General features: G+C 38.5%; 4 protein-coding genes across 7 annotated transcripts; 1 reads left to right on the top strand and 3 right to left on the bottom strand.

Annotated features, from left to right (window-relative positions):
• Window positions 1–1,019: 1,019 nt before the first annotated feature.
• On the bottom strand, window positions 1,020–8,033 carry safb (scaffold attachment factor B). Of its 2 annotated transcripts, none has more exons than XM_056759417.1 (21): window positions 7,742–8,033; window positions 7,235–7,322; window positions 7,052–7,125; window positions 6,752–6,979; window positions 6,621–6,674; window positions 6,246–6,294; window positions 5,110–5,524; window positions 4,745–4,791; window positions 3,992–4,089; window positions 3,738–3,887; window positions 3,466–3,563; window positions 3,334–3,380; window positions 3,159–3,241; window positions 2,927–3,072; window positions 2,401–2,691; window positions 2,184–2,318; window positions 2,025–2,067; window positions 1,848–1,948; window positions 1,703–1,761; window positions 1,573–1,627; window positions 1,020–1,478 (listed from the first exon to the last, which is right to left on the bottom strand). In XM_056759417.1, the coding sequence occupies exons 1-21, from the start codon at window positions 7,958–7,960 to the stop codon at window positions 1,358–1,360; spliced, it is 2,601 nt and encodes an 866-aa protein (XP_056615395.1). In that variant the 5' UTR covers window positions 7,961–8,033; the 3' UTR covers window positions 1,020–1,357. The 2 variants fall into 2 exon arrangements, with proteins under 2 accessions (XP_056615395.1, XP_056615396.1); XM_056759418.1 differs by having other exon boundaries at window positions 2,184–2,315.
• A 485-nt stretch (window positions 8,034–8,518) lies between these two features.
• On the bottom strand, window positions 8,519–16,858 carry malt2 (MALT paracaspase 2). 3 transcript variants are annotated; one of them, XM_056759725.1, is made up of 17 exons: window positions 16,555–16,858; window positions 15,066–15,207; window positions 14,821–14,987; window positions 14,199–14,329; window positions 13,961–14,111; window positions 13,697–13,884; window positions 13,506–13,602; window positions 12,991–13,035; window positions 12,623–12,664; window positions 12,333–12,536; window positions 11,720–11,897; window positions 11,202–11,276; window positions 11,004–11,131; window positions 10,749–10,898; window positions 9,914–10,071; window positions 9,680–9,826; window positions 8,519–9,383 (listed from the first exon to the last, which is right to left on the bottom strand). In XM_056759725.1, exons 2-17 carry the CDS (start codon window positions 15,200–15,202, stop codon window positions 8,958–8,960), a joined length of 2,424 nt encoding a protein of 807 aa, XP_056615703.1. In that variant the 5' UTR covers window positions 15,203–15,207; window positions 16,555–16,858; the 3' UTR covers window positions 8,519–8,957. The 3 variants fall into 3 exon arrangements, with proteins under 3 accessions (XP_056615703.1, XP_056615702.1, XP_056615704.1); XM_056759724.1 differs by having other exon boundaries at window positions 15,066–15,204; XM_056759726.1 differs by having other exon boundaries at window positions 15,066–15,204; window positions 16,593–16,858.
• Window positions 16,859–18,018: 1,160 nt separating this feature from the next.
• mrpl54 (mitochondrial ribosomal protein L54) lies at window positions 18,019–19,323 on the bottom strand. Its single transcript, XM_056759945.1, has 3 exons — window positions 19,164–19,323; window positions 18,582–18,738; window positions 18,019–18,480 (listed from the first exon to the last, which is right to left on the bottom strand). Exons 1-3 carry the CDS (start codon window positions 19,270–19,272, stop codon window positions 18,348–18,350), a joined length of 399 nt encoding a protein of 132 aa, XP_056615923.1. The 5' UTR covers window positions 19,273–19,323; the 3' UTR covers window positions 18,019–18,347.
• A 171-nt stretch (window positions 19,324–19,494) lies between these two features.
• On the top strand, window positions 19,495–20,752 carry fam32a (family with sequence similarity 32 member A). The gene is made up of 4 exons (XM_056759946.1): window positions 19,495–19,652; window positions 19,865–20,006; window positions 20,181–20,234; window positions 20,318–20,752. The coding sequence occupies exons 1-4, from the start codon at window positions 19,531–19,533 to the stop codon at window positions 20,384–20,386; spliced, it is 387 nt and encodes a 128-aa protein (XP_056615924.1). The 5' UTR covers window positions 19,495–19,530; the 3' UTR covers window positions 20,387–20,752.
• Window positions 20,753–21,617: the final 865 nt, after the last annotated feature.

Here is a 21,617-nt window from a genome sequence, read left to right as displayed (position 1 = left end):
TCATATAATTTGTCAAGACCACAATCTGCATATTTAGTTCCACATTTGTTTATTCATTTCTGCATTTATTTATAATGAATAAGCATAAAAATAAATAATTCAGGGAAATATTTTCATTCACTATATTTTCCACATATTACATAATTTCTGAGATGGAAACTTCCGTTATTATTACATTTTAGTGACGTAATGTGATTTGACCTACGCAATGTTTTTTGATCTTTAAAACGTGACGTATTATGGCAAAAGTTAATGTATTTATGGTTTACTAGATTAAAAGTCACAGTCCGCCTACTGCATGAGTAATAGAGATGTGTTGAGAAATATCTCGCAATGCGGCTAGTGAATGTGATTCAGTATTTATTTTAACTTTTAATACATAACATATTGCTTAATCCTAAAATATGTATCTGACAGAGAGTGATACCACACATTATTTTTACTTAAATATGTAAAAATATGTTAAATACTCAACATGACTCAAAACTTACATAAACAAAGAAATGATAACAATTTATAAATAACCAAAATTATAAAGTAAAATGCTGCTTCCTTATAAAAAAAAAATTCTGACGAATTCTACTTTTACTCTAAATTCACTTTAATATTACAATTGTGCAGTGTATTGTAAACTAAGTGAGCCACCTAGTGGAAAGAAAATGCAATCGACTTCCATTCACAAAAATCGACCTCAATGTTATTTTAGTTTTCTGAATTTAAAACTTTGAAAGCGTTTTTGTTTATTGAAATCAAAAATATTGGCCTAAAATTATTGGAAGAAAATTAATTAAGCACAAAAAATGTAATAAACATAACTAAACATTTATATTATGTAGCAATATTGTAGTATATGTAGTATATTATTTTTGTTAAAAAAAATGACAAAAGAAAATAACAAAGTTTATAAATATATGACTAAAATTAACAAACTAAAAATAAGCTAATTCAAAGTAATAAACTAAAAAAATTCAAAACTGATCTAGCTAAATGTGATCGTAAGAACTGAATGGTCTTAGGTGTAAAGAAAACTCCACAATCATTTTATTGAAACACGTCAAAAAGAATTGAACATCAACTTTAACCAAGGTTTCATTTGAGCGGCGCATTCCTGAGCATTAACCGATTGCAACACAAACAAAACAACTGACTAAAATCTAAGGAGATGATGAATGAATGGAGGGGGTTGGAAAAAAATCTTAAGAAATAGACACATTCTTTACGCAAAGCAAATAATTTCCTGTTTATCTTTACACCATGGAAACAGACTTTAAAAATACAATTACAAAGCTTGAAGGGCAATGTACAAGCTGCAGCGTTTTTTGCAAATGCACACGAACTACAGACAAAAGGGAAGAAGTTAATAGCGCCGACCGAAGGCTCCGCCCCCTTGGATTCCGCTGCCCTGCATCAACTGGTTTGGTCTATTTAAGGCTCCTGAGAGCGACTGGGACGTTCCTGTTGGCATGTACCCACCACGGCTGAGGAGCAGACAAACAGAGCAGTCATTCTTCACCCATGAAACTTACTTTAAAACACAACATTCAAAAGACAGGAGGGAGTGAATTTCAATACCCTGCCATTCCTCCTCGAGTAATATGACTCTGTCCCGCGACACCCCGTTCACCACCTACACAAAATAACAGTTAAAAGAGTGGAAATAATGTGTGACATCATCCAACTTAATGAGTAATGTCAGACAAACCTTGCCAGTTCCTGTCTCCGTCTATTTTACGCCCAGGTTCCCAATCTCTGCCGTCACGACTGTGAACATTTAACAAAATATCAGTTTAATCGCATCAAGACAAATCCGGCTTTAAAACTAGCCAGCAAGAAGTGAATCAACTAACCTGCCAGCCAAAGGCCTCGAAGGATTCATTCCACGCTTGTCATAACTGCCGCTCCAGTTATCGCGACTCTCTCTGCCGTGTCTGTCACGATCCGAAAAGTGCTGCAAATGGAAAGAAGGATCAGACGCCGTCCGATTCCAAAGTACCAAAACGAACATGTGTCAAACATTTCTTTACCTGGTTGTCTCGGTCTCCTGGTACTCCACCTCTGTTGTCTCTCCTGTAAGTAACACAAAAATCAACTGCAGTGCTTAAAAATATAAAATGTAAACAAAAAAAAAAGAAATTCATTGAGGCATGCGGACATGAGAACCTGGGATGAGAAATTTGAGTTACCTGTCCATCGTGTCATCCTGATAGCGGCTGCGATCCCTGTGATCAATGTCCTGGTAGCGTTCTTGACGTCCCAAATCGGACCGTCCATAGCGATCGTCCATGGCCACTCTCTTCATCTGCCAGTCATCTTTTCTACTAAGAAAAAAAATCATCCAAGCGTGTTGCAGCAGCATCGACCGTCAAGAGGTTTCCCATAAAAACAAAAACCACCCCATACCTGCTATCCATATCATAGGGCCTCTTAAGCGAACGGCGTTCCTGTTCAAAGCGCAGCTGTTCCTGCTGTCGTCGCAGCTCTTCCCTCTCTCGATGAATGCGCTCTTGCTCACGTCTTCGCTCGAACTCCACGCGAATGCGCTCACGTTCCAGGAACTCGCGCTCCATGCGGTCGGCATCCAGCCGCTGCTTTTCCACCTCCAGCCAGTTACGTTTCCTCATCAGGCGCTCCCTCTCCTCACGTTCCCGGAACAGACGGATGCGTTCGCGCTCCGAGCGGCTGTCGCGATCTCTGCAAGAAAACACAACAACATGTTGAGAACTTGTTCTACGCCTAAGTCCTTCTGGTTAGCGATGTGTCAACAACTTGTTTGTTAGCAAATAAGATAACTAATGTGTTTTTGAACACTTATTTAACCATCTAAGCAGAAAAAAAAATACGATACAGTTTCTGTTGTTTTTTTCGGCACAGACAATTAATTGTTTACTTTGTTAATAATAAACCAATAAAAATAAAGAGAATTTACCCAGTGTGTCTACGCCTCTCCACCTCTCTAATCTCCCGTTCCCTCTGCCTTTGTCGCTCTCTCTCTCTCTGCTCCTTGATCTGGTCGAAGGACAAAATGTCCTTCCTTTCCTTGCTGGAGGACTTGCGGTCGCGACTCTTGGTGCTCTGTGCGAAAACAAAACAAGCAGGGTGTCATTTCAACGGTGCTTTAGTATGAGCACAATACAGTTGCCAAGTAGCAAAAAACATACTCGTTCTTTGCTTTTGGTCTTGACACTGATGACTGGTTCTCCTTTGGACTTGTCCATGACAACTGTCCTCTCTCCACCATGTTCTGCAAAAACAAGATGGAACCATATTTGTGCACAGTGCTAATTTGAGCCAACATAAAATGGTATGTTCATAATCCAACAACTTTCTTATTACCTTTATCCTCAGAGATTACAGATTTCTCATCCTTGTTCTCCTCTGACCTGTAATAACGTAAATACGTGAGACCGTTCCATTCATGTGAAATTGAGAAATCTCTATATAAATGAGTGTTGAACTACAACGTACTTCTCAGTTTTAGAGTCGGAGGAGAGCCTTCGTTCAGTCCCAGTTTTCTTGGTGTCGCTTTTGTCGGCAGGCTTCTTTCCAGCTGGTTCGTTTTTAGCCTTAAAACATACAAGATATAGAACAACTAGTCAATGGACGCCTACGGCAGGTTTTCTTAACTATAGGTTGCATGACGGACACTCATTTTGTCACATCAAACTCAATTCATTTGCAGCCTCATGTAGGGTCAACTTTATTACATAATATGTTAATAGTAAAAAAAAAAATCATACTCTTTCGACAGAAATCATTCTGCCGTGCAGTTCGGTTCTGTGCAGATGGTCGATGCATTTCGTGGCTTCCTCTGTAGAGCACATCGTGACAAAACCATAGCAACGAGCTCCTGGGCTCCGCGCGTTTGTTACAACTTTCGCGCCAACAACCTGACAATTCGGATACAGATAAAACGTTAGCATAACCTTATTGATAAATTTTTGCGTAACCTGACAAGTGAATCTCATTCTGAAGTTTGCTCTTGCGCTCATACCTTGCCGTATTTGCTGAACAAGTTCTTCAGATCAGTCGCTCTGGTATTCGAAGAGAGTCCGCTGACCCAAAGGTTCCTCCCACCATCAGCAGCGCTACCTGACAGGTCACAGGATCAATAAGGAAAATCAAGACTCTTTGAAAATAAACTATAATGAGTCTGGCCGATGCCATGACAACCTTGAAAAGAAATATTTTTTTACCAAAAAAAATTCACCATACAGGTGGATAAGATGTCAATATTTGGTGGTTTAAAAAGTGTTTATAGCATTTTTTCGCTTTTTATAGTTTTCCATAGTCAGATAAATGAATTGTCACATGCATAACAGTCAACATGAAAATTTCAATATGTTATGTTCCATATAGAGTCAAGTTGTTGGGTATTATTGCTTCTGCCTCGCCCTATTCTAATTCACAGAAACTCTACAAAGTATGTTGTCTCAAAAATGTGCACCCCTCTTTATGTCACATCCATAACCTATTAATTTTTCCTTCTTTTAAAATAATAAACATATATAATAGCATCAGTTGCCTATCATCAGAGGTTTTAAACAGATGATTATATATATATATATATATATATATATATATATATATATATATATATATATATATATATATATATATATACAAGGAAAGTACCGATATATATATATATATATAGGTACTAAATACACTTAAGTTCTTAATAAAAATGATAAAAATGTCACGTCCATAACGCTGGAATGTCCCATCTTTTTAACTGCAAACCAACCTTTGTCATCTTTCGACTCGGACTTGCTCGATTTATCCTCATCGCCACTAGAGAGAGAAAAGAACAAGGTTATAAGAAATTGAATGGGCGGTTTGAACGGTATAGGCAGTGTTTATTACAAATACCCACCTAGCGAGGACACACAACCTCAAGCAGTGAACGAAAACTTAGCTCATTTGGATACTATGCTTTGATGGCAACCAAATATCTGGTGCGTTACTTTTTGAAAAGACAAGGGGAACACATGACACAATGGTAGACAAAATGCGCTGTCGATTACACCTCCCAAGAGCACCCACACTTGTTAACAAAGGAGCCAATGAAACAGAGAAAGCCATTGTTCTAGTAGACAGAAAACAACAAACCTCATTTTCTGATCATCACCCTGAACAGAGGACTCTTTCGCTTCGGCTGCTTCAGTCTTCGTGCATTCCTCGGCGCCTTCTTCTTTTGATGGCGTTTCCAAATCAACCGCGCTTTCGATTTCACGCGTACCTGTTTCGCTAGCGTTAGCGACCTGAGCGGAAGCGCTCTCAGAGTCCACCAAATTGTCCTCAACGTTTTCTTTGCTCGAGGATTCAACTTCGGTTTGCTCCGTCGTCTCCGCTTCGCTGGCCTCGGGCTCCATTTCCAAATTGCCGGCCTCCTCGGCGCTAGCAAGCACATTGTCTTCCTCTTTGTGAATATCGCAGACTGAAGATCGTTCGTCTTCAGTCGGCTCTTCGGGGGAGTCTTCCTTAAGCGGCTCTGATATACAAGACCCCGCTACTTTCTCACTTTCTACGGATGTAACAGGAATAGAATGGCACAGAGTTTAATCACTTCTGAGACATTGCAATGGTTATCGTGGAACTGGCAAGGCTGGACTAGGAGGTGACCCTTTCCTTCTCATAAACAAGGCAGGCTAGCCTATAAAGAGACTGGAAAAAACCAAAGCGAGAACAAGCAACTAGCTTCCAGACAACAGATTTCGATTCACCTGCCCTCAAAGCAAAGAGCGCCGTCGACCAAATCCGAGCATCCGTTGTTGGCATGTTCAGAAGTTGAAGCGTCCGTGATACGAGAGAAGCCAACTGTGTTGGCTTTATTGGAAAGGGATTCTTTTGAATCAAGCAAATGGTCCTTTAGTGAAATCTCCAATTAACAAACTTTGAGTCCTACAAAGATTTGGCTTCGGTGTGATCCGGTTCTTCTCGTCTTCCCGCTGATTTCTTCTTTAAGCAACCTAGAAACACTACATTGCATCTGCAAGAGCTGTTTAAACCAACCTGACGTGCTGACTGAAACAAAGATTGCTGGCTCTCTGCATCGCCGGTTGATGTCATGATTTTAATATGAATATATTAAACCATTACATGAATCTTTTTGTTTTCAGCAACGCAGAAAGCCAGTAATCCAACTTTGGATTTCCAGTCTCTTTCCCTGAGTTTCCTGAAACATTAACTAACTTTAAGGCTTCACCCTGACTTGAACGGTGTGTCCAGAAGACTCTATACAGTACCTTTGTCGCTTTTTGTATCGTCATGTCCATCCTCTCCATTATCCTCCTGCTAAAGATGAGAACATGCGTTAAGCAGAGAACAATGGAATCAAAACATATGTAAATTAAACAAAGTGTATTGTTTCTTTGATGCCAGAATACTTCCTTCTACATGGATTAAATACGCAAACACTTAATACGCAAGCCAAATTTAATAAGTTGACTTCCTCAAAATGTTGACTCAACCAACGGCGTGAGTTTGTCGGTGAGGTTCTGCTTGGTTGAACAATGGCAGATGGAAGTAGGTTAAATTTACACACCCCAGCTTACACTTTTTTTACAGACAGATTAATACAAAAAATAAATCACTCAACCAAGATCTGCAGCCATTAGTACCTGCTTATCCATTTCCTGATTCTCTTCCACAACTGTGTCCTTTGCCTCCATTTCCTAAAAAAGCCAAAAAAAGGTAATCCAACATGCAACAAAATGTAACTCCAAAAATGTAATAAATTACCAATTCTCACCTCATCCATCTCGGAGTTGCTCACAACAGCATCGCCGACTTCCTCAGCATCAAAGCTATTTGTGGAATCCTCCTTCAAACCGCCCTCGTCCTCATCATCCAAAATGGTGTCAGGGAGCTCCTCGTCATACTCATCTGCGCCTCCATTTTCCATATCGGCTTCATCCAGAACATTCATGTCCATGATGTCCATTTCGTGGATGTTCTCTGGGAAACCATCTGGGTCGTCCTGAAAGACAAAGTACGTTTAGCCCACATAGATCAACGCAGACCTGTTATGTATTTTTGTATTAAATCTCACATTGGATGCCTGGCCGTCGACCGAGTCTTCTTCAAGTGTGCAGTCTTCCGTTTCGTCGTTGTCTTGCCTTTTACCTGCAGACACCAGATTGCATTAGGTTTAAAATTGAAACTTGGATAAAACAGCAGATATACGGTTACACATAAATGTCAGTAGATATACACAAATGCTCCTCAATTTTACCTTTGGAAGTTCGGCGAGGGGTTTTCTTAGGCGTTATCTCAAGATGTACAACAATTTCATCTGGGTTGCCTCCTTCTTCCTCAATTGCCTGAAATGAAAGTGAATGTTATATAACAAATCACAGCACGCACACGTCACTTGTCCATTAAGCTTTTATGTAAAGCTAATTTTCTCTAAAATATTAATTTGATAACAATGTTACCCTAGACTGGAATTCAACACATGTCACATTTTAATAGTTTTGCATCTCTGTTACATCTACTTGTATCATAAACACCTATATAGAGCGAAACTATATCCCCAAAAGACATACCAGCAGTAAAACTAGAGATTGTATAAACAGCACGTGCATATATCACTTACTGCAATATCTACGTTACGTACAACCACACTGAACCTCTGCAATTTCACGTAGTTTACGTAAATGCATTAAGACGTCAATTCATTAAGAGTTGAACATGTCTAAGAAAATGTTGTTTAATTAATATATCAGAGGGGTTTTCTTGCCTTTTTGAGTCTGTCTGAAAGGAGGCTCTTATTGCCGCTGATGTCGAGGTTTCGGCGCTTGAGCTCGGCCTTCAGATCGATGACTCTCAGCTCTGATAGCTTTCGGACACCCGGCTCCACGGGACCCAAATCTGCGACAGACGAATCCGACATGCTTGCAGGTTGCGAGGATAAGACAGCAGACTCTGAATAATGAATCTCTCCCCCACGCGCAAACATCAGAGTTTTGATTCAGTGCTATAAACACCGATTCTCGAAGCAAAATGGCGTGGCAGAGCGGCGTTTTGCGCATGCGCACGCAGCGGCGCAGTTGTGCGCGTGCGCGCTGGCGACTTACCAAATGGTTGACAGTAGAGCGGCGTACGTTGCATTGCTTTGTACATTTAGAGAAATATATTTTGGTTTACATTTTTTTTCATTCAATTATTATTTTGTGGGTACTGTACATTTATATATATTTTATATATTTATACCGCGGGGCTGTTGAATGCTTCAATCTGATTGGTTGACACAAATACACACCCATGAAGGTGTTCCGGATCTGCTGACCGCATTACAGTTTCATATCACTTCGCCAAGTTTAAACTACAGAAAGTTATAGTGTAGACACTACAGGCCATCACTGCACATAAGACCCTGCTCTTGATCTGACGTTTATAATGTGAAACTTTACTGTTCATATTGAAAGGTTTCAATAAACGGAGGATTTAAAATCAAGAATAACATTTTTTATTCATTGATATAAATTACCATTTCATTTAATTCATTTTTTTCACATTTTAGGGGAAAAAGACATTCTAGAGATTCTTTTATTATATTATCATTTATACATTATAATTGTGTTGATTTTGTAATGGTTATAGAAATACATTGTCTTCATTTTAGGTTGGTTTACATCCAATTTTGTCATTTATTCTTAAAAAAAAAGTAGCTGTGACCTGTTACATCTTTGGGATATACATTACAATCTTTATAAAATATTTGCAGTGTATTTAATACAAATAATACAAATGAAGTTTATTTGAAAATGTATAGACAATATGACAAGGCACAGAAAAACTCTGGGAGTACACAAACTTTCTCCATTGTACACCCATTCACAGGCTTTAAAACACAAACACTGTCCGGTATAACAGGCAAGTAGAAATACAGTATTTTTCGCTGCAACATCCTCAAAACGTTTGTTACAAATCTTTGAATGAAAGACTCTCCCCACTTAAAATGAATGTGGTAAGTTGCTGAATTTGAACGGGAGCTCCTCAGCAGGAGCACTAGGCAAACTTTTGGTGTCAGGAGGGTCTTCACACCCAAGGAACTCCGGGCTTATGCTTTCCTCTGGCTCGTTCTTCAATCCACATCCTGTTGGTGATTCCATAGGCCTCTGATAATAGGACCAAGACGTGGATTCGGATCCGATGGAAGAGAAGTCTGTCAAGCCCACGCTAAAGGACGAAGACTCCGGCAAGCTGGACATTTGAAGATCTGAGGAGGACGATGCTGAGAAACATTGAAGCGGCCGTGGCTCGTGGAGGTTGAGTTTTGATACTAGAGGTTTGCCAACGGACACCTTTTTCTCTTCCACAAGCTCCTCATCCAGATTAGTGTACTTGTAGTGTAGACATACAGTAAATGACAGCTCTTTCTGTGAGGGGAAGAGGAAGTAGAAATTCCATTACATTGTGTTTATATACAATTATAATCGTCTATTCCCTTTTTATTCAATATTTTTAAAGATGCATTGAAAACAGATGTATCAATACTCTTCCTTAAGAGTCAGCGTCCTACAAAGTTCCCCTCCAACCCTAGTAAAACACACCTTAACTAGCTAAAAGTCTTCAGGATTTCTTAAAACTGCTAATTTAACAGGACCGTCGCCCTCGAGTAACAGATTTGGACACCCCTGCATTACATGTTTTGCACTGCCTACAAAACCAATACCTGGAGCCTTTGAAGGGCACTTATACGAGTGAAGAGCTGAGACTGTTCCACAGGTAGTAGAGGGAGTAGATCATCCAGGGTTAACAATAAGCTTCCAGCTTCATCGAGACTCTCCTGATTGCTATGTTTCAGGTCTACTTCAGGACCCTGAAATGGACAAATATAATCCATTTTGGGACATGAGGCTATCAAAACTATGAAGTTTTTCTTGGATTGACAATAAAGAGAGTGTACCTCTGTGAAGTCAGAGAGTTGAGCAGAGCAGGACATGATGTCTTTTGGAGTTTCCAGCATCCGTGTGTAGATAATCATTATGTTGGAGAACTCAGCAGCGAAGGACAGCTGTACCTTAACGCCGCATTCAAACGTAAGACAGCGACTTTCAGGAAGAACTAGTACAAATAAAACAAAATCATGATTTATTCATGTTTCCACATTTACATACACTGTAAATTTCACATTGAAGTAGGAAATAAATGGAAGTTGCGACCAAGTTTGGATGTATTTCAAAGTGAAAAAAATATTTCATGATAAGAATAGAGAATTCGGTATGTTTTTCACAGAAAATTGATTGGATCTTGTAAAAACAGGCTTGTCATTCCGAAACAGTTCATTTGAGAGCTGAAGTACATTTTAGGATTTTTATTTAAAATGATAAATACTTTTTGGTGAACTGAAGAAATATATTTAATTTCTTGGGGACTTTAAATAAACGCTACCAACTATACTGACAATATTTACTTTCTTAAACTTCTGAAACTTACTATTATTTGGTTATGTATGTGGCAATATTCATTCGAAGTTTATCTAATCCCAGATTATTTTTAGTCCCAAATTAGAAACAATTTACACTGACATATCCTAAAATACATCAATGTGACTGTTTGTCTCAAAATTCACACAGTAATGCTTGTAAAGTATGTTTTAAAAACGTTTTAAATTAAGACCTAGTGCTGGCTTTAACTAATCCCTGTCTGGGAAACCGCACCTAAGATTAATGCTTGCCATAAAAACACACAACTGTTAGCCAATACGCATATAAAGATACAGTATGTGAGCAGAGTATCACCATGTGCAATTGCCCACTGTAAATTCCTCGTTGATGTTGTGACTTTACAATCCGGGGCCTTTATTTTGTCAGTAAGCGCACGGCGCTCTGAGAGATTACTGCGCAGCTCCAGAGCCTGCCGACCCTGGGTGATAACGCATCTTCCCATGTCTGCAATAGCACACAAACATGTTAAACCATGCAAAATTATGTTATTTGCAGTTTAAGCATTAAACCAAAACCAGCGATGGAATGCGAATAAATTTAACCCCGAACCTTCTGCTACTTTATCAAGTAAGACGGTGACCTTCTCCGGCTCCATGAGTCTCTTCTTGAGGAAGCTCATGAAGATTCCATTAGAGAGGTCGTCTTTGTTTACTTCGAATGCTTCGGCGTCAACGCACCTGGATTAAATATATGACGGCTGTAAATTTGATCTGTAAATATGGATGACATTACTAGAGCGAGACTCACGTTGCGTAGCCGAACACTATGTTTGCGGTAACTTTCAAGGGGTCGGGCTGCGGGATGCTGTCATCGTTCGGGTTTCTGTTTGAACAGCACCAAATGTTGACTGTTTTAAAACTTGTTCGTAAACACATACATATACACAAACTGGGGGTGTCACAATATTAGCATTAAAAATGATTTGTAAAAAACATGATTATGGGTAATCTTGTTAATTTTACACATAGCCTAATATTGTTAACTATTCAGCACTTATTTAACCAAAACCAAAGATTCAGTTTAGGAGTCACAATGGGTGATTTATTGACCAAATAAAAGACAAACCAGATAAAAAAACTAAATATAGTAGTATTAAATATATACTATTATATAATGGATACCACAATACTACCGAAACAACAAATATTTTTTGGCTGTGATAACCGTGTAGTAAAAATCTGATCCCATGACAGCCCTACAATACACATATATCAGTTAAATAAACCAAAATGATCATGTACAATATAAAGCACTACGAGTCAAACCGTTTGCGACACATATCCATAAGAAAGATGTTCAGTCCCGTCTGGCGTTGTTGCATGCGGTGTAACACGTCCTGCACCCAGAGGCAGTGTTTGGAGGTATATGAGGCCGGAGCATCGATGGGCACCATGAAACTGTTCCCGTAATTCTCATAGCCGTGACCAGCGAAGTACAACAGCCCTGGAAATGACATTCATGCAGAATGAAGCATTGTACGAGATCAAACCGAATGTTTTAAATTGACAATATACAATTTAATAAAGAGATTTATTTTGTTCAGTGGTAAGCCTTCCTTGAGTTGTACAATGAAGTTTAATAAAAAAAGGAAATGCAAATGCACAACACAAAAACCATTATTGATACTACAAATGGAAATTCCTCAGAATACGCCATCTGTGTGCGGGGACTGTGGGGGAACACTAGGCAATACAGCATTGTATTTCTGAATATGGTAAAATGAGAGTACTTCACTTTTTTGGAAGCAACGTTTTCCTTTTTTGGTAACCAAATTTTCCAGCGTTTTTTATTATTATATAAATGCTTTATCCCCAGCGATGCATTAAAGTTTTAAGTTTTTTCGTTGTGCTGCAACATATATAAAGGGAACCAACTAACCATAAACTCCTCGATCCAGGAGCAACAGGAACTCATTGACAGCACTTTGCATCTCCTGCTGGTTGAGGTCCAGCAGTGACACGACTTTAAAGTCCAGCTGCCGTAGAAGGTTCGTCAACTCGTGCACGTCGGCCATCGGAGCTCTCAGCTGTCTGTGGTGCAGGTAGTTCATGTTTCCGATAAGCAGCGCGACCTTATCAGTGGCTATAGTTTGTGGTTGAGAATGAACAAGATTGACATACTGTAGTAGATCTTTCAAAGACAATAAGGACGGTATTTTCATGACATACCATAAAAATCACTTCTTTGTTTTGGAGCTACATCTGGAACATCTGTGAAATACAAGTGCGCGTGAGTGACAACGAAACATCATACACTTACTAGTGAAAGTGACCAATCAGTCAGATATGGTGACCCATCCCCCAAATGTGACCTCTGCATTTAATCCATTTAGAGAGTAGTGAACACAGGCACAGCAAGTCGTGAACACACGTGCACCCGTATCACTGCAGCACCTGGGGAGCAAGTGGGGTTAAGGTGCCTTGCTCAAGGCTACCTCAGTCGTTACCCGCCGGCCCTGAGAGTCGAACAGGCAACCTTAGGCCACGACTGCCCCCTAACGACTGTTTGAATGCTAAATAAAAAAAGATGTGCGTACCTGCTTCAGTCATTTCCCACGAGGCGTCTGAAACCGAACCAGGACCTGAGGGAAAACATTCCATATTATATTATAGTTATATGGAGGCCAACAAGATTACAAGGCCATGATGCAAGTCTCCATTTAAAGGTACAATGTGTTATATTTTGGAGGATCTATTGACTGAAATGCAACTTAATATACATAACTGTCTTTAGAAGTGTGCAAAGATCATATATAATGAAGTAATATACATTTTTTACTTTAGAATTAGTTATTTCTATCTACAAACAACACGGGTCCCCTTACATGGAATTCGCCATGTTGTTTCTACAGTAGCCCTAAACGTACAAACTTTGTAAATACGTTATCTCATTCGGAGCGAATACGTAATGACATCTTAGTCCCTTGTCGGCTACCACAGTGCTTCAAAAGTGAGGGCTGGAGTGAGACGTTGGTTGCAATTCAAGCCATACCGCTAGATTACGCTACATTTCACACACTGGACCTTTAAGGACACAACTCAAGCGTCTCACCTATGTTAACTTGCACTTGATCACTCCACATTTCATGATAGAGGTTGTAGGCCCTGCAGGTGTATGTACCTCGGTGAGCTGTGGTTACACATGGAATCTGCACGAGAACATATAGTCAAACTTTCAACTCACGTTGACTTTAAAACAGAGAAAGGAGAGCCGGAATGATAACATAACACTGAAGGTGAGACCTTTAAGATACTTCTAGTTGAATTTGGCATTGGTTGTTTGTTATGGAACCACTGGAACTGTGCAGGCGGGTTGGCCTGGGCACCACATTCGAGACAGAGAGCATCACCCTCCACCAGTGACTGAGGTCTGGGCTGCTTGGTTATAATCAAAACACTAGATGTCGAAGGAAAGTAGCTACTGTTTGAACCTGCAAACACAGATGTTCAAAGACCATTTATATACAAAGGCTTAACGAAACACTGTAAGGTGAAACATTCACATACCTGCACTTGCGCCTCCAGACCTCAGTACCCGTACATTGGCCCAGTTGGAGAAGACGTACTTGTCACCAGAACTTACACGACAGATGTAATGGCCCCGCTGAAACGGATTTAAAGTCCCAAAAACCAATTCTGGACTACTGCCTCCTGGCACCTACAGAGACAGTGAAGATTCGACTATTGGGACAAAGACGACAGTCCAACAAATCAGATTCAGTTGCACAATCTTTTATTACCAGACCTCATCTTTGCCCTTGAACCACTGGTAGGTGAGATCCAAAGGTCCGACAGCTTTGCAGCACAAAACCACAGGACTTCCCTCGGCTACCTGTTGACTTTGTGGATGCAGTGTGATATTGATGTTCCCCATCGCTACAAAAAACAAACATGCATTAAGATACTATTGTCACTTACCAGCCAGAGTACCCTTGTGCTCCACAAGAGGACACTCCATACCCCATCCGGGCTACCAATTCTTACTACATTTCCCATAAGCGTTTGGACTCATTAATCAGTAATCCCTGTGCCTTGTTACCTGTTGCACCTCTGCCTATTTAAACCCAGTTTACACACTCATTCATTGCTTAGAATAGTTTTGTTTTTAGTTACAGCTACATTTGTTTTGTTACACAGTTCTCTGTTTTTGTATTGCTTGGATTGAGTATCTGTGTATGACCTCTGCATGTTTATGCCTTTGATTATGCCTTTTAAAAACTGCATTTGGATCCTCACCTCTGTGCCTGTGCAAATCGTGATAACTATATAGCTCAATTGGAAAAATTGTATACCTTATACAGTATGTATTTCTTGCATTGACTTTGGATTAAAATGTAAAATGTAACTCTTATAGCAGAATTGCGTACCATGCATCGTAAGGAATTCAACAGCATCTCTGTGGTCAATTTTCTCGAAGCACTGCAGCAGGTAACTCAAGGTACAGCCTCTATCCGCAAGGAGGGCGAGCAAGTATCGTCCAGGGCTGCCGCTTGGACTTAACACCTTAAGTGAGCAATCCGTCAACTCCTTTTCGCTAAAAAATGAGGATTTATTAACGGAAAGACATGGCTTAAATGAATTTAAATCATGATTCAATTTACAATGGACTCACCTACAGGAGAACTGTGGCTGTTCGGCCACTGCCCTCGCAAGTTGTTTCCAACCATGCTGTAAATTGTCCAGCATATAACCGAGTCTGGCTAAGGTTGCTTCGCTGAGAGTGTTGAGACCCGAATTGCTGTCCTCCATAACTGCTTGAGAAATGACCAAAGCTTTATTATTTTCAACTTTGGAACTAAAATGGCAAGTCTAAAATCCAACATTTTGGGCATCAAATAAAATACACAGTAACATTTTAGTAAGCAGTAGGAGAAATAAATATACATAACACATTAATGAAAACTGAATTTTCTCGTATATAAAATTGCCCGTATGACATTTGTAAATGACTTTTCGCAAACCAGAAAATTCCAGGACAGTTATGGGCATGGGCGCTGTAAAGGGGTGGAAGGTTAGGACGATTCTAAGGGCCCAGGCTGATTAAGGCCCCAGAAGAGCAGGCTCCCTTTTTATTTTCCTATTTGTAGGGGGCCCAGAATTTCTGGCAGCACCCCTGGTTATGGGTTGCGTAACAAATCCCTGTAACAACAATCTTGTACCACAAAGTGGAAGATGTCATTGATTTCTATTATGCCTGTCAAGTGTCGACTCAACCTACATCTGTATCAGATCATCTATATTTTTACCAGTTCTCCCCTGATAGCACACAAACATCTGGCAGACATTTATTTCATGTATGAATTATTTACATCTGCAAGACATTGCTTGCTCCTTTACGATACGTCTCTGAGACGTCTGCTGTCAGATGACATATAGACATCTAGAAGATGTCTTTAAGATGTTTATGATTCAGAATGGATGTCAAACTATTAAGACGTTAAGCTTATGTTTCTACGCGGCAGATGTTCTTCAGATCTTCAGATGTTAAGATAGCTGGGTCTTAAAAAAAGAACTGGTGTGATTTTATGGAAATTAGCATGGTTCCACTTCAGTAACTAACCAGTGTTTGTAAAGCGATCATAACCATGATGTTTGTAGTAAAACCTTGGTAATACATGTGATAATCTGCCAAAAATTCATACTATTTAATATTATAAACCATGGTTATTTCCCTAAGGTTAGATAGTTTGAGTTAGGGAAGAAAACGCACCTATTAGAATAGGAAAAAAGGAAGCAACATTACAAATGAATGAAGAAGTAGTTAAAGGTTACGAAAAAAAACCTCTTGTAAACCTTCAATTGACTACTTTCTATAATAAAAACTAAATACCAACAAAGATCACAAGCAACGTGAAATGCATAACTGAATGTATATTACTACATTTGCATTACAGACACCCTTGGCGTCGCGCGTCATGAATTTTACATTTAAATGCCTTACGCGTCATAACGTTTTAGCTTTCTAAACATCGCTTTAGCATAAGAAATCTCGTTATAGACATACATCTATATTTATTATAGGACTGTTAAGGTTACCATCCCGCAAAAAGTAGTTTTAAACAAATACAACATACGATTAAAAGAAGTAGATGTAACGTTACCTGTTGCTCCGCAATTGAGACTCCAGGAAGTAACTTACGTTTATCTCGACGCTTCCTAAGTTTGGGCAACACAGAAATACTGACAGAGATGCGACGAGCTCACAAACGATGTGACGAAAATAAAAGTTTTTAAATTAACTATTAAAACACATGTAATGTAAGTCAAACAGTTAAGCTGATGTTATCAGATGTTGGATCTCGCTTATCACGAGTCATAAATCCTTAAGGTAAACATCCGAGTGCGCTTTTTTTGCCAGCAGTTCCTCTTTCTAACATGTATTTGCATGCAAGCGCACCCACAGATTTTTACTTTCACCATCGTTCGGCCTATAGGCAGAGGCGGACGAAATACACAACTTCCTTACTTGAGATACAGCACAGATACTACGGTTCAAATATTTCTTTACTACAAGTAAAGCATGCAAAGACAGATTCTTACTTGAGTAAAGGTACAGAAGTTGGTGCTTTTAAAAGTACTCAAGTATTACAAGTTAATTTCCTTTATTTCAGTGGTTGAGCTTTATGTTTAGCATAAATATGTTTAGTTTAGATGTAATCCTGTATGATCATTTAGCCTATTTATACTCATTAGGCTATATGTATTTTTTTAGATTCCCTTTACCAGTTTTAGCAGCAAATTACCAATTAGTAGAGAGGTTTTTGGAAATAGTCAAGTGTATATGTTGTTTGCTGGATTTATTACCATATGTGTATAGTTTAACTACAAACATAAACTATAGCTACTATAATGAAACTATGGTAAATGTCTAGTTACTGTGGTTTTACAACAAATAGCTCAATTGGAGTATGGTTACTATAGAGAAAATGTTAAATTTGTGGATACTGGGGTTTTGTTGCAAAAAACATCCCTGCTGAAAAAAAAAAAAACAATGAATTTTTGAAGTCGATTTTTCGATTAAATTCTTCTTTGTAGTGCGTTTAGGGTTTTATTCAAATAGGATTTACCATCCCACCAATATAATCCATCACACACAAGTAGACAACAAGCATCCATTCAACACAATTCCCATTGTAACCATTAAATCAATTACAGTTTCTGTTGTATTTTTTTGGGCAGGGTTCAATTGTTTTTATTTCAGCAGGAATACTTCAACTATAGTTACTACAGTAAAAACATCATTACTTTTCCAAATAGCTTTAAATGATATAGCAGCAGATCAGAAGTTAACGCGCACGCACACTTTTCTCTATGCGATCTCATGAAATTTCGAATGCAAACTTTACATTTTACATTTCCTCTTTCATGTAGCCCGAGGTGTATGTGACTTTTATTTAATGTTTAGTGTCTTTGCACATACAGTCCGAAATTTTCGTATGCGTTTTTTTCGTATTTTGCTCTTGTTTGTACGGTCTCTCTGAATTGTTATAAAAGGCCAAAAAAATCATCCAAATGGTCTTTCAAAGCTGGCCTGAAAACCTTGAAATAGCTTAGAAATACTGAAATACTTGAATAATAAGAATTTATTTTTTTATGTGAAGTAAGACAAACACACAATGAAATTGATTTTGCTAAACAGAATTACCTTTAAACTAAACACTGAATCAAAAAAAAACATAACCATTAATCCATATGGTACAGGAGCACAGACTAAATAAAAAAGGCTCAAAACTGAGTTGTGTGATGATCTGGAAAAGATGCTGCTGGACTTCGCTACTATCGTCTCTTCTGTATTTGTAATGTTTGTCAGCCGACAAACACATAATGATCTGCGACCCACGTAATGTCCACTGAGCCAGCAGGCAAAAAAAGTCCTCTAGGCAGGGTTCACACCCTACATCTTTTTGCCTTTATGCAGTTTATTATGTCTCCATATATGCTCCTTCCTTAAAAGCTTCCAGTATTCCCAACTGTCCGGATCCAGTTCGTTGAGTTTTCTAGGTGGACCGAGATCCAGCTGAAACAACCTGAAAGTGTCACAGGAAACACAACTTGGGTTAAACTGTATTCTTTCTCAATTATGAGAGACTATTAAACAAATGTGATCAAATCAGCACATAACTCATACCATTCTGGGTACTCCTCCTTGGGCTTAAGTGAAGGGTCCTCGCCTTGTTTGAAGATGTTGACTCCATTTGCATGTGTGCACAGTCTGACTGGGTCCTTACAGACGTCTGGGCCCTTAAGAACTTCTTTTACCATTCCTTTACCTTTCCCTTTGATTGCTTTCAATGCAAAAAATAACAAATTAGTTTTGCATTAAAAATTTTTTTGCATTTAATATCACGAATATATTTTGTGAATGATGACATGGCCAGCCAGCAGTATGACACTGTATCCTAGTTTTAGACAGAATATTGGCAATTGTTTTATAATTGTATTCATATTTCAAATCTACACCATACGTATAATGAAATAATAATGGTCAATGTAAGCGAGCAATAATATAAGCTTAACTATGCTATTGCCTTTATACATTATTACCATTTTTAACATAAACTTAATATATAACCATTATCCACAGCACATTCTATACAACACATATAAGGACAACTATATTGGAAATAAACTTGGTCCTCCAAGGTCAGATGTCAACAGAAGCAGGCTAATGTTGAAGTCCCTAGATAAAGATATCACAGTCAAACCTTACCTGCTTTCTTAGCATAGCCACAGGTCTGGAACATAACAACGTTTACAAAGCGCTGGTGAATGGAAGTCAAGTTTAACCTCTTAAAAGAATGCAGTACGTGTAGGGCCATTGTGCCTTCTGTGGTCTTCCACCATGCTTGTCTGTCACACGTAAATTTGAGACATACTTCCGGGTGAAACCGGAACATAGTAGATTCAAAAAGATTGACCAAAATTTTCAAATAGCATTTATTAGCGAAAATATAATTTCTAAACACAGTGTAACTCCCCATAACAATAACAATAGCGACAACATAATATAAAATAATTATCATAGAAGTGAATTATTCAGTTTAGCTCCTGGCCGCTAGAGGGCAGTAATACCGCGAATGATCCATAAAGACTCTGTTTGGACGGCCACTGTTTTAGTAGTAGAATCTAGGATGTCGGAATACGCACCTACCCAGAAAGGCGCTTTAAAATTAAAAGGAGTCCAGTTGCCAAGTAAAAAGTATGCCTTACTACATACGTATACTTTTCTAGATATCAAAATAATAATACATTTAGTAGTGTTTGTTTGTTGGAAAACCGTCACGATTACGACTGAATAAACGATGGCGGTGACGTTAGCTGTTATGCTAGCTGGCGCTCCGCTCCGCTTTTATGTAAACGTTACTCGATACAATACATGTATGTTTATTAAATTGTTTTATGTTATGATAGGAAAAAGAAGAAGGATAAGGAAAGGAAGAATTTGGAGCAGCAAATGCTGGCCAGTCAAGCTGAAGAAGAGGGGTCTGAGAATGGTTACGTTGATAAAAGGACACCAGCTCAGATGGCGTTTGACAAAGTACAGGAGAAAAGGGTATTTATGTTTTTTTTAAGTTTATCAGTATGATGTTTTTATGATATTGTCAAAGTACAATGTAAAACACGTTTAGAATTATTAATCCACGTCTAAAAGACAATTGAAACACTGGAGTAGCACATGGTTATGCAACGTGTTTATTTTTGTTAATATATTCTTCTTTTATTTTAGCAAATGGAGCGGATTTTAAAGAAGGCCTCCAAGACACACAAGAGAAGAGTTGAGGTATGTAGCATGTCATTTATTCATTTTTATGTAACTCATGTCTGTTTTGTATCAATATGTTAAAAACTTTTGTTCTGTAACAGGATTTTAACAGACACCTGGACGCATTGACAGAGCATTATGACATACCCAAAGTCAGCTGGACTAAATAAAGGATCTTCTTCGGCTTCTTTTTCATCTGGGTGCTGGCAGAGTAACATTATCTTTTATGATGTTACGTTTAATCACAATCTGTTATGCTTTTACTGTATATACTTTTTTGTTGAACTTGTATATTGTTGGTTGCCAGTGTCCAGCAGGATTTGTAGATTTGGGTCATTCTACAACGTTACGTCTTTTTGTAATTGATTTCTTGATACTTCAGATAATGCAAGACTGCATCTTCAAAGTTAAGTTGTTTTCTTTCACATTTTCATGATTGCTGATTTGCATATCAACATTCTCCCTTTACAGGAGAATGGTGTTATTGTTGTTCGGCTTTTTCACCAATAAATTTGGCTACTGTCGTCTAAAATGTCTGTTGTAAAGCCATACAATGTCTAGTCCATGTTTTATGGGTCTTTATAAGAGATACATATTTTCCAAGGTTATCAATGCTGCTATTAAGCCCAGTAACAGCAGATGGAACCCTTGTTCTTTGTTTTTGCCTTCACATGTCTTCATCCTGAAGTTGGGTTTGAAATGTGGCAGAAGGACCTACTTTTATGAAGACTATTTATAAATGAAAGTATTTACTTAGAATAAAACTATTTTTTTTCTTTGTAGTCAGTGAAAAAGTGAAATTCGTTGTTATTAACTAGGTGCTAAATAGCCTATTGAAAGCAAAGTAATGGGCTATGTATGAAAACCAATATAGTGCGCCATTTATACTGGTTGCAAGTGTGTTAAACAGTATGCGATATACATGGAAAATGAATGACCTCTAGTTCATTAAAGTGTTTAATTCTAGATAATATACATGGTTTAAAATCAGTTTTTGCTTGTGGTCAAGCCAAATGCAGATTCCATAGCATTGAAAGTGCTGTGTTGTGCATTATGGCAAATCATAATATGGATAATCTAGCCATTGATTGCATAAAAAAAGGCACATAATCGACCCTCTACACATATACCACTGAAATGGTAATAGTCTTGTTGTATGTATTCTAAACATAGCCCAGAATTCACTTCAATAAGTATCTGCAGGACCTTTGAAATTGTAGCTCCTGTGGTTCTCAAGTCAATGAAACCTCTTGTCATAAGAATCCTCAACCAGCTATAAGCACACCAGCCACATGCCTTAATTACAAGGGTCAGGACATTTAGAGCTTGTGTGCGTGTGCCGGTTCTCTGTGCACATGGAGGATGAACAAACATGAAACAGACGAAACCACATAATCACAT

The sequence above is a fragment of the Triplophysa dalaica genome, chromosome 10 (assembly GCF_015846415.1).
Source record: "Triplophysa dalaica isolate WHDGS20190420 chromosome 10, ASM1584641v1, whole genome shotgun sequence".
Classification (NCBI taxonomy): Eukaryota; Metazoa; Chordata; class Actinopteri; order Cypriniformes; family Nemacheilidae; genus Triplophysa; species Triplophysa dalaica.
This window is presented reverse-complemented; position numbering and strand designations above follow the sequence as displayed.

Bases quoted from the DNA above. Each gene is read 5' to 3' on its own strand.
- safb (XM_056759417.1), bottom strand. From the start codon at position 7,960: ATGTTTGCGCGTGGGGGAGAGATTCATTATTCAGAGTCTGCTGTCTTA. The intron at 4,792-5,109 runs GTTTGTTGTTTT...TTCTCTCTCTAG, and splicing joins GGTGATGATCAGAAAATGAG to TGGCGATGAGGATAAATCGA. The intron at 2,068-2,183 runs GTAACTCAAATT...TGTTACTTACAG, and splicing joins CAGGATGACACGATGGACAG to GAGAGACAACAGAGGTGGAG.
- malt2 (XM_056759725.1), bottom strand. From the start codon at position 15,202: ATGGAGGACAGCAATTCGGGTCTCAACACTCTCAGCGAAGCAACCTTA. The intron at 11,132-11,201 runs GTGAGTCTCGCT...TATTTAATCCAG, and splicing joins ATAGTGTTCGGCTACGCAAC to GTGCGTTGACGCCGAAGCAT. The intron at 10,072-10,748 runs GTGATACTCTGC...TATTTGTACTAG, and splicing joins ACAGTGGGCAATTGCACATG to TTCTTCCTGAAAGTCGCTGT.
- fam32a (XM_056759946.1), top strand. From the start codon at position 19,531: ATGATCCATAAAGACTCTGTTTGGACGGCCACTGTTTTAGTAGTAGAA. The intron at 19,653-19,864 runs GTATGCCTTACT...ATGTTATGATAG, and splicing joins GTCCAGTTGCCAAGTAAAAA to GAAAAAGAAGAAGGATAAGG. The intron at 20,235-20,317 runs GTATGTAGCATG...GTTCTGTAACAG, and splicing joins CACACAAGAGAAGAGTTGAG to GATTTTAACAGACACCTGGA.
- mrpl54 (XM_056759945.1), bottom strand. From the start codon at position 19,272: ATGGCCCTACACGTACTGCATTCTTTTAAGAGGTTAAACTTGACTTCC. The intron at 18,739-19,163 runs GTAAGGTTTGAC...TTGCATTGAAAG, and splicing joins TGGCTATGCTAAGAAAGCAG to CAATCAAAGGGAAAGGTAAA. The intron at 18,481-18,581 runs GTATGAGTTATG...TGACACTTTCAG, and splicing joins AAGGAGGAGTACCCAGAATG to GTTGTTTCAGCTGGATCTCG.